The sequence below is a fragment of the Haplochromis burtoni genome, unplaced genomic scaffold (genome assembly GCF_018398535.1).
Source record: "Haplochromis burtoni strain Fernald_Lab_line unplaced genomic scaffold, NCSU_Asbu1 Contig_218, whole genome shotgun sequence".
Lineage (NCBI taxonomy): Eukaryota > Metazoa > Chordata > Actinopteri > Cichliformes > Cichlidae > Haplochromis > Haplochromis burtoni.
The window spans coordinates 1030289-1042181 of record NW_024582579.1 but is presented as its reverse complement, the minus strand read 5'-3'; the positions used below and the strand labels follow the sequence as shown (position 1 = coordinate 1042181).

At 43.0% G+C, this 11893-nt stretch overlaps 1 protein-coding gene across 1 annotated transcript in view; it reads left to right on the top strand.

Annotated features, from left to right (window-relative positions):
* The window catches only part of LOC102305109 (zinc finger protein 184), a gene marked incomplete at its 5' end in the record, with an annotated part of 28224 nt that extends 26053 nt beyond the window's left edge, over positions 1-2171 (top strand). Inside the window, 3 exon segments of the mRNA XM_014338476.1 lie at positions 1215-1399; positions 1506-1683; positions 2024-2171. Coding sequence (XP_014193962.1) covers positions 1215-1399; positions 1506-1683; positions 2024-2171 — 511 coding nt within the window.
* Positions 2172-11893: the final 9722 nt, after the last annotated feature.

Sequence of the window (11893 nt, the reverse complement as noted above, 5' to 3'; positions counted from 1 at the left end):
TTCTTCCAGTCAGAGAATGTTGCATATAATTAAATGTTTGCTTGATGCATAAAGTTAAAAGATTAAAACTAATAAAACAAGTTTTAAAAAGAGACTTTTCCATTTGATTACATTTTGTATGATGGATTATGCAGAAAAAGTAGAACTGGGCTGAAAGATCTATCACTTCATCACCTCTTCAGGTTGTAAATCGTGTTTTTAAAAAGCAACTAAGTAACTAAGTAATTAATTACTTTTGAAAATAAGTAATCAGTAAAGTAACGGGATTACTTTTTTGGGGAAGTAATCAGTAATTAGTTACTTTTTTCAAGTGACTTGACCAACACTGCTCCTCACATCCTTTGCTTCCTTCTGCCAGCTCGGTCGAACTGTTTCCTGAGATGATCTGTCACTGATGTAAATTTGCCCAGTAAGTTAGTTGTTAAGTGCCATTTTTCAATGTAATGATGCTGTCTGTTGATGCTGTTCTAACTGCACCTGTACAAAGTCTCGACACTCGGTACTGAATATGATCAAACCTCTGTAAAGTGTCTGCTGCTGAACTATAGTCCTGACTGAAAACTCCAAGTAAACAAAAAAGTGTTGCAGCAGTGTTATTCAAAAAAGCAATGTGATATCATGTAGTCACTTCCAGTTAAACCCCTCATGATGTTGAACACTTTCTCACACTTTTTCTGAATTTGTCCGTGTAACCCTCTCATCAAACCAAATAATATGGTTTGTATGACTTTAGCTTAATGACCTTACCGGTTCTTTTTCTTGTGAAAAACATTGCCTTGGTCTTATCCACTGAAAATGTAAAGACCCACTCATGACTTGCTTCCTGCACCTTTCCAGTAATAAACTCTAGGTTCCTTCCTCTCCTCCACATGATGCCGTCATCTGCATAAATAGAAACTCCCATTCCACTGTCTATATTATGAAACACAACATTTATCATCAACTCCCTTGTGATGTTCCATTTTCTATCCTTACTATTTGCCTTCTGAAGAGGAAATCCTTCATCCACCTGTACATTCGGCCTGTGATACTTATCGTCCTCATTTTAATTAATAAGCCTTCTCTCTACATAGTATCATGTTGCTTTTTTGAACAACACTGCTGCAACACTTTTTTATTTATTTGGGGTTTTGTAATTCCAAAACTGCATCCATAGAGTTTCTACCTCTGCTAAACCCGTTTGATATTACATTATATACCTCTTTTTTCTCCAGAGGCCCAGACCACAAGAGCCCAAAGAGGGTCAACAGAGGGGCAGCTGTGCCACCCTCCTTGAAAGAGCTGAGGAGAGCCCCCAGCAGCCACAGTGCAGAAGCCACAGGAGGCTGCGGTGACGCGTGGAGTGTGGTGAGGGGAGATGGGCCCCACACCTGGGAGGGCCTGGGGATGTTCCCAGAGAGTCTAAGACCCAACCTGACACATAGACACAAACGAGCATTCCCACCCTCATGCATACATATACAAATACTCAGCACTCACCCGATGAACACTCACACTCCCCCCAGGTCCAGGTACCATCGTGCCCCGAGGGGCATCCGCCCCTAGACCCAGGAGATATTACCCTTTTCCAAGGGGTGGAGACAAGAAGACCGTCCCCGGTCCCGCAGCAGCATCCCAGACCCCGACCAGATGGCCAGCTCCTCCTCTCAACCTCCTGCCCCCAACAGCGAACAGAGAACGGGGGTGAGATGATTGCTATACCTGTTTGGACTACAGTGATCCCTTCATGTGAACTGTTGAGTTCATTTACTCTTCTGTATCCCAAACAAACGTTCATCTTCTTACCTGTTACTGCTTCTTTCTCAACCTCCCCCATCAACAACTTGAGTCCAATCATCCAATTCCCTGTCATCATCTTCCTCTACCTCAGTGGCCATTCCACCCACGGCCCACGCTCCCTTTTTCCAGCTAGAACTGGCTGACAACGTGTCACCTATGGCTGCTCCAAGGAAGATGTCCACATTTCAGCAGCTTATCCCTTCCACCAGTGAAGAGCTGCATGTGCGTTCGGGTCCATATCCAGATATGACAAGGTGATGGAGCTCCAGAGGAAGCTGTTGGATCTGATATCAAAGCTTGAGGAGCAGCAGGTAACAGACGAGTTCGTGCTCCTGTCAAAGATAAAGCTGAAGCCTTGCCACACAGGCTGCTCACAGGAGGCGCCCCACTGAGTCCACAGGTCTGAACTTCCAGACTTCTCTCATGTCTCTGTGCATCTCTGCCCTCTGACCTGCTCCTCAAACATCTGTGCTGCTTTTTGAGCCTCTAATAAGGTAAATGTCAAAACTAAAGTAACAGGAAACACTTTGGACTGAAACTGAAGATTTATCAGGGTAAGTAATCCTGCCTCACTGAGGGACAGCTTTAGAAAGCAAGAAGCTGAAGCTGAAATCACAAAAGTATACTGATCAGCAGGTAAGTGCTGACAAGGTGCTAATTAGTAAACACAGTTTCTTTACTCATTCGGTGCTTCAAAGAGCCAGAACAAGGAGCTCTGTGTGCTATCCCAAAATCATTCAATTAGAGGGTCACACAGCAGATGACCTGGTGAGGGAGCATGTTGTTAACTAACAAAACCCACCTAACAAGTCCTGATGCATGCTCACTCATCCAGGTAAGTAAATCCCAGAGGTTGATTCTGTTCATCTGGACGTCTTCAGTGGGAGAAACGTTTCATTGTCATCATCAGGTGGCTTCTTCAGCTGACTGCAGGTTTCCAATGAAATAAACAGGACATTTACACAATGACTGAAACCAGCACCACTGACTAACAATGGGCTGTGAGGTCAGTTTATGATCATTAATTGTCACGACCATTGATCAACAACCATGAGTCCCATTCACAGAGAGTCGGGGAATGGCTGCAATCACAGCATTGTAAGGAATTTAAATTGCAGAAATGTGAAAAGGAACAATAGAAAGACTCATTTTGATAATAATAGATAATAATCTATAATTCAGATACAACAGCATGACAACAGCACACTAACACCATCTATTCCCACAGCAGGATAGCATGTCTGGAGGTAAACTAGGGCTTCTCATCTCTGGACAGTCTTAGTTCCACATTTACGTTAATAAGCTCATTGTCCTGTAGTGTCCTATGGGACTGCACTCAGACTACTCTCAGTCCTTTTCCACTGTTTCCTGTTTTGTATAAACTGCACTCTTCTGCGTGCTATTTATTCCTGATGTCTTTAGTATTTATATATATTTTACTCTGCACAGTTGGTGTGGAGCACCTATAATGTCACTGTGCATGTACAATGAGAATGACAATAAAGGGCTATTCTATTTCATTTTCTGTGCCATTTACTGACTAAATAGTGGAAAGCATATGAGCCCATTTTAATGACACAGAGCACAAATAATCTGTGGTAGCAACATTATGAGCAGTGCCTGCTCACCATTTAAGATTTAAATTTAAAGTGCCAAACAACTACTATAATCAGCCCATAATAACAAAAGCAGCATCTAAGTGCTGCAGCAGAGCTTTACTCAGTTTAATGAGATGTTGTAAAACAGCCACTTGAGGTCAGTGTTGTTCTAAGTTAAGTCCAAGTTTTCTCTCATGTGGTTGTGTCCTGAAACTGAGGTCAACGCGTGCCAGTCCTCGGTGACCTCAGTGAAGAGGTGCCATATGCTGCTTCAGCTTCACAGGAGCCTGGAGCAAGATTACAACATGATCCAAAGCAGTGACGCTCATGAAGGAGGGATGTCTCCCTGCAGCCTGGAGCAACACCAGTGTTTCTCTGTAAGGAAACAGAGTAATAAGAAACTTCAACATAAAAGAAGAATCCAGAAAGCTGCTGGGCCAAAACACCAAATGGTTCAGGTTGATGTTAGAAAGAAGATTTCCAGTCAAATCTTTGACTCTTTGTTTGCATAACTCTGAGTATGATGAGAACGACTCTGGCACCTGATTACAGGTATGTCGCGTTGGTTTGTTGTTTATGTCCAAAGCACCTCACAAAGTTTCATTAATTTCTTTGTTGAAATGTAATTTCATTTCTATTTGATGATCCTACTCTCTGCTTCATCGAGGCTGGTAGAATCGTCTCATTTTAAGTTAGGCAGCTGTTTGTTTTTTTGTCCAGAATGACGCATCTACAGGATGTAAGGCCGAGAACTTCAGAGACTTGAACCAACAAAATTTAAAATGCTTTGCATCCTTTTCTTTTCTTGACAAAATATTTTAAATTGTCACTTAGTTGTCAATACTTCACATAAATTGTCATAATTTAAAAAAAAATTGCTTACATGTTTCTCAATAAAACGACTTTATTATTCCATAGGCAGTTTTTCCTTTAGCTGCTACCTGATAGTAGAAGAAATCATTTCTACTTTGCTGAAATCAGAACCACAGGTAAAAAATGAAATTCTCGCTGTCTTATTTCTGCTGAAACTGAAGGATTCACACTGTGTCCTGCGTTTGTTTTTCTGGCATCGCTGGTGAATGACAAATCTAAAATACTCTTAAAGCGTACAGAAACGTACGTGACGTAAGTCACATTAGACTCAGGTGGGTGTGTTGATCTAATATTTTGTCAGGGAAATTTTTTTCTCCTCCCACATGGAAAATTGGTTAGAGTAGATACAGAAGCTGGAAACATGCAAACACTCATCATGGGCATGAATGTCGAGGACGTGTGGTTTGTAATATTTTCTTTGAACTGTTCTTGTTCTGGTGGAATCACAGACCTCTGATGACTTTAAGAAACAATCACTGAATGCATGAGTTTGGATTTATTTTGGATTTTCTCTCATTCACATAGGCTCAAATATGTACATATACTCACTTAAATCTTTAATAAGTGATGCTGAAGGTTCTACAATATTAACTTCTTGGTGATGATCATGATTGAGTGCAGCTGGTAGCTTCTCTTTGTCTGGCCGCTCTCATTACACTGACCAATACTCAGAGCAGTGCACATCTCTGTCTGCACTATCAGCATCAAACACTACAGTGGAGCAAGTTTACACTGAAACACGAAGCACCTGCTCCAACAGTGGCACCTCAAGCTCAACTAAAACTTGTAGCTGCCCACACCGACAGGCCAAACGCCCCGTGGAGGAGACAAACACTGAGCCAGTTCACAGACTTTCTTCCAGTCGTCATAACGGACACAGCTGGTTGATCCAACACGACAAGTGTCCAAAACACACATCACACATCCAGACTTCAACGGCACTGAAAACTTGCGTTCTGCGCCTTGCTACGGGACATTGAATCAAACATTAGCAGGCGTGCGTGTTTATATCTGAGCCTGTGTGCATATTTTTGATTGTTAAAATCCAAAATCCAAATTCAAAACAGGTCAAAGAGAGGATCAAAGGCACAACATGACCATGGTGACTGTATGTAACCATAACTGTGCTGCATTATTTACAACAGAGGTTGAGTACAACAGGTTTGTGGTTGTGGTGAAGCATGTCCGGCTGTAAATTCCTGTGGTGCTCAGAGACTTGTGTAATATTTTGGGATGTTTTTGTGGCACTGCACCACAGAATTTGTGGTACTGTTACCAAATATTCGGCAACTGTAGCTCAAAGCAGGTCAAATCCTACAATCAGCATAACAAAGCGGATCCATTGAAGGGGGCGTGTGTGTAGACCGAGCACCTAAAGTGCTTTAAAGCGTTGTAGCAAGATTAGGAAACTGCTTCACCGGCAATCATCAGGTCACTGCTTCAAAATAAAGAATAACTTTCAAAATGCTGTAAATCGATTGCTTATTTCATGCCTGTGTCTTACATGCAATGGCAGCCTATAGCTATGGACAGTCCATAATCACTTCACTGTCCTGAGAAGACTGAGAGCTCTTCAGCTTGGTGAGGTAGCTGACTGGCTGTGCCCCGGGGACAGAGGAATCACTGACCCGTAGCCAGTTCTCCTCCAGCATCAGTGAACCCCACATATTATCATCCGAGTGAGTCATCAGTGGCACTTCAGCACGGCCAAGGTTCTTCATGCCAGTCTTCTTATTTTTAATCCCCCGGTGAGCCTTGTTTGAGCTGTCGCCTCCCCCCCTTCTTCTTACTCTCTTGCGTTACATCCTCCCGTGTGTGCTTCCATCACGTTCTGGTGAAATATTTGGAGGTCTGCCAGCAGCGTTACTCTGCCGTCGTGTGCAAATGTGGCAAGTGCACGTGGGCGCCCACTGAAAATGTTTGTGCGTGCAGATTCAAAGGTGTGCGCGTGTGTGTTCGCAGCATTTTTCTTTTCTCACACATGTGAATTCAATTGATGGCTTAAGGGTGGAATCACTGAGAAGTGTGCCTTTGTATATATCTGTGTGTCTGGACAAATGCATGAATGGACAGCTGGGTTCACTGCTTTTAGGGCCTTGTTTGTGTGCCCATGTGTGAACAAGCAGGAGTGAATGTGTTGAAAAGAGTGAATGAAGAAAAACAGAGAAACAGAGGTATTGGATGGGTGTTGTCTTACAAGCAACAACAGCACATTGCAGAAAGAGGCATTTTCAACCAATTTATTAATCCTTTTAGGCAATGTTCCCTGTTCAGAAATGCAAATTGAATCAATCTGAGTCTGACTTTTAAGACTTTCAAGTGGGATTTAATTAGAAGCCGAGGCGCACAGTTTTAATGAGAGAGGGGGTGGAGAGAAAGATAGACAGAGAAGGAGAGAAAGGGGAGAAGGAAGTGAGGGAGGGAGGGGGAGTCGGTGTTTTAATGCTAGTCCTGTGGGATTGGGGTGAAGGACACAAAAACCCAGCGCTGACGGCTTTCTTAAAAAGAGGAATTCTTTCGTTCCATCGGGCCTTCTGTCCGTCAGTCTTCGTCGTCCTTCACCTTCGACTTGGCTGTTTACGCCCAGGGAGGGGTCCGTACTTCGGGGTCTGTGTGGTGACAGTAAACAACCCCCAATCCAGTCCAAACCCACACAAAGCCCTCAGCAGGCGAACAAATCACCCACTTCAGCTGTGGTTCTGCCATCTCTGAATTCTTTGTCTTTTTGTGCTGCTGTTATTTACGCCAATACTATTTCTCTTTCCTCCTCCAATTCCCCCTCATCATCCTCCCATCATTTTCCAAGCCCTAAGCTGACTGAGCCTCCCAAAGCCATCAGGTCTGATTGTCTGATCTTGAGGCATCGAGTCCGCTGGCTGAAATGAAAAATGAGGATCCCGCTCAGCCTCTCTTTTTATTTTGTTTTCTTTCCCTCTTTCATTCATTTTTCCTCGCTCCCCCTTTTTCTTTTCCCACCTCTCTTTCACACTCCATCTCCCTCCTTCTCACACAAACCCACAAAGCTCTATGTCGGCTCTTTCACTCGTGTTTCGTCACCTTTTGTGGCCTTCCCCACACCTGCCAATCTCACGCCGTTCCTCCTCTCCTTCCTGTTCATGTGCTCCTCCTAAATGACTGACTGTTAGCTACACTGTTACAGGAATATGTGAAGGAGAACAAGAAGAAGGAAATATTATTGGGTGAAGCTTTACATTACAGCCTGTGAGACACAGCGGTGATCTACAAAATGTTTTATACCAAACTTCAAGATTTAAGTGGAGAAATACAGAGTGCAACAAATTTGTGTTGATGACAAACCGTGAGCACAACTACACTGAGAGTTAGCAAAGTGTGTTATGTTGCTGTCGTTCATTTCAAAATAATGTTTTTATGAAATAGTAAAAGCGTGTCACTTTAAACATTTGATGTTTTCCTGTGTTTTATGAATAATGTATCATATTCTGAGAATTATCTTATTATCATTTTATGATCTTCAAATCGTCCTGTTCTTCTTGTGCATTTCACACAGTATTCAAACCATCACAAATTGAGGTTGTATTTTGTTTTCCCCTCTAAATATCAGCTGAATTGTATCCTGACTAAATCCAAACCTAATCTCCCTTCTAGTTTCCTCTCATGTTGAGCTGTAAATAGCAGTAACGTGACTCACTGTGGGTGGACGTTACTCTGCTGCTTTGATTTCACCGGGCTAAGACTTGGTGAGGATGGTGATCCATCACCGGAGAGACAGCTGGTTCATAACTATTTGTTGAGGGGAGCAGAGGACGTGGTGTCTAGCTACAAGACATCCTGGATAAACCTGCAGTGCTATGAGTCGAATGTCTGAGGGAACAAGTGAGTAATAGACAGTTGGGGTATATTTAAATTACTAAACCAAATATTTATTCAGCATTTTTACATCTGCACTCTTTGGAAATTGTATGGGTCCAAAACATTCACTATACAACTATTATATATATTGTATATTATATATACAACTATTCAGTTTTTTACATAAACATGGAATCACTGTTCAATCACCACGGCTCTCTAATGTTAGAGACATTAATACAGGTTTTAGTGGTTGGCCCTGATAATGGTGCATATATAAACAGGATGGACAGACTGTGAGCTGAGTAAGAGGCGGCTGACAGTGTTGTCTGAGCCTGCAGAAAGCATCGGCCCCGTCCTGGGTTAGTAGTAAGGTGACCCAGGCCGGTGAAGCTGCCAGGTGTCAGTGTGGTAGATGGGTTGTGGTGTGTAAGGCGCAAGCTGATAGAGTGTGTGAGGTCCAGTCTATTGCTGCCATTAATAACCTAGATAGGCCTGCCAGCACCTTGGAGCCCCACTCCCATACATAACCCTCAGAGCAGCCAGTAGAGCCCCACAATGGCCTCCAAGGAGGCAAGTATACGCACAACTCCTCTGACTGCTGACGTTAACACGACAGAGAGGAAGAGTTGGACACCTGGTTTAAAAAATGTCTCAACAGCAATTCAAGAGGTTATGGTCTCAGAAATGACATTTTTACAAAGTTTTCCTTCCCATCACTGAGCCCATTCACGCGAGACGGACGAAAGAAGGAAAAAATGAAGATATTTCAGTGTCATAAAGTAATGCTTCGTTCAGTGTGGGCACACCTCTGTGGTGAGAGGGACTTTTAAAAATCACAATTCACTGCAACATGGTGTGTCATTTCTGAGTGTCTTGACAGTCAGATCCCATCGTACACATCGAGGCTGAGTGTGGGCATCCTTGTTGAATGAGATGGACATCCAGAGGAAGGTGCACAGAGCTTCTTCATCGTGCCGCAATACCTACTGATCGAACAAAACAGACTCTTGTCTCAGTCATCACAGCTTTTTTTTGTAGCTTTGTTTTATTTTACACTCAGAAGTCATGTTGGGATGGTAAAATGGGAGGTGCCTAGTTTAGGGCAAATGTAAGGACAATGAGCAAGAGTAAAAGGGACAGGAGGGCAGCAACGTGCACTCGTGGGTCCACTCAGACAGCGATGGAGGGATAAAGGTAAAGATGGATCGGAGAGAAGAGGCGAGAGGCTTTAATGAATTAATGACTGTTCTTACAACTAGATGCCTCCTAGCCGCAGCCGATGAAATAATAAATAAACACATGAATAAGTGACGAGGCCGGGATGAGACAGCACTCTGGAGGGGAAGAAGACGGAGGATAGGAGTGGGTGAGCTGGGGGGGCTGGTAAGGCAGATAGGCACACTGTGAGCTTCTCTGGTGATTCGCTACAACATCAAGCAGCTGGAGGTTACTGAAAAATTTAGCAAAGAGCGGGGAGCCAGGGAATGCTAATAGAGCATTCCCCCACCCCACCAACTCGCTCCAGCACACTCAGACCACCTTCAGTCTCCGGTGACCTTGCTCGATGGCGAGATGGAGCAGCCACTGTGCATGCTAATGAGGCGGCGGCTACAGGCTTTGCAGGGTTGCCAGACGCTACGGGGCACCAAAAGGGCAAGTAGGGGCATCCAAATGACATGTTAGCATGCTCGGAGCCTGGACAGAGATGGGCAGGGTGCCACTCACTCAGGCCACAGAGGTCCATCAGATTATATTAGGGAGAAAAACTTTAACAAGAAGCATGTTAATGAGGGGCGCTGGACTTGAATACAAGTTCCAAAAGTGGCTCAAATAATAATGATCATTGCTTTTATAGATAATGATACAAACAATGTAGAGAATTATAAGACAGCTACATGCTATACTATATAGTGCGAGTGTTTTGTGACTGTGAGTGTATAGAAACTGTAACCCTAATGTATCCATCTCACTGTGAAGATCAAATAAAACCAAACAGTTACAGCTCTAAGAGTGTGAAGGTGAACTTTCCATCTGACCTGTTTATCTTCTGTGCCTGCAATACAGTCGTTAAACCACAAACTTGTGTTTGAGTCCCCAGACGAGCCTTAACAGAACTTAACAATGAGTAAGACCACCAGGCAAATACACCAGTTATTTAGAGCATTATCTGACAAAAACAATTGTTCAAGATTAATTTTGGTTTTATTAAAGATTTTGATGATTTCAGCACAGACTGTAAACTTCAAATGCATATAAAGTAATAAACAAGGCTACAGGAAAATAAATAAATAAACAATATAATTATTACAGAAGATGAATGTTATGAAAAGTGAAACATTTATTTTGGATACTGTTTGGTATTAGTTGGGTTAAAATCCTGAAGAGATAAAAACAATTACTGTGTCTGAATGTTAGCACTGACCTTACAGCTACAAGAGTCAGAGTTTATCGTCCACGTCTGTCCAAATCAAACCTGCAGGATGCTCAGCCACACTTCTCCACTTCAGTCTACACCCTCCACCTCCCCAGCCGTCCTGTGCAGGCCTTAAACCCATTTGTTCTCTGGAATTCACTCTTTATTTACTCACATTAGTTCACTGCTCAAACAGCCAGCAACCCGCCCGGTTCTCCAGGCATGTGTTCACACATTCCCAGCTCCGGCTAAAAATCCCATCCCAGCAGAAACTATTCATCTTTTATCCAACTACAGTCTCTATGTATTTATTCATCAATTACAGCTAACTACCGTGTGTTGTCACAGCCTTCGGGTTGCAAATGTGTGTAAACAATTGTGTTGCTAGGCAGCATGCCAGAGGAGTGGTTTTACATTCAAAGTGACGCCCTCTGCCTGTACCCTACAAATATGGCCATTTGGTCCAGTATCTAGAAGTTGGCCACAGCCGTTGTCAGCTTAGCTACGATCCTCTCTTTCAGGTCAGCTGCTTGTGTATTCAACACCTTCACTCAACATCCTGTAAGCCAGCATTTTCTAGTCGATGGTAGGAATTGTTTGTCAGTTGCTTCTCTGTCAGTGGTACATCCCATCCAGGGTGTTGGTCATCCAGGATGATTTTTCTTCCTGTTCCACATCACCATCTGTCGTCAGGTGCCTGAGGCATTCTTGGAGAAGCTCACTTCCATCTTCCTCATGTATTCACTGATGCTTCATGTTTCATCCTGGATTGCAGCTCTAAACCTCACCTTCCTTCTTTCCATTGCTCATAAACCCTCCAGCTGTTGGACTTTGGATGGAGACCTCGAAGCATTGTGAGGAGTTTTGACATAAGTGGACTCAATCTCCTCCTGCAGCCAGCTTATTATTTTGGCTGGTTATCTGGTAACTGGTACGGCATATATATGGTATGGATGTTATTCTTACAATTCATTGGGTGTTCTAGCCTCTGTCTTACTCTCTGGAAGTATTTGGCTGTGGCTGACCTTCATGCATCTTTTTCGTGGTTGGCCTGTGGGATACCCAGGTAATCATAGCTAGCCTGTATATCTGCTGTTATGCCCTCTGGTACCTCCACTGCTTCAGTCTGGATCAACTTCAATCTCTTTGCAAGCAGCCATACATCCTAATATCTACAGTGCATTCTGTGAGGTGGATCAGTAACTCTTTACTGTAAGTGACATTTGTTTGAATATATCATCAAACACACACACACACACACACACACATATATATACATATATAATAAAAATATGCTACCAGTCAAAGGTTTGCACACACCATTTTAAATGTTTTTTCTTTATTTTTACTATTTTCCACATTACGGACACAAACAGAAGACATCAAATACATGGAA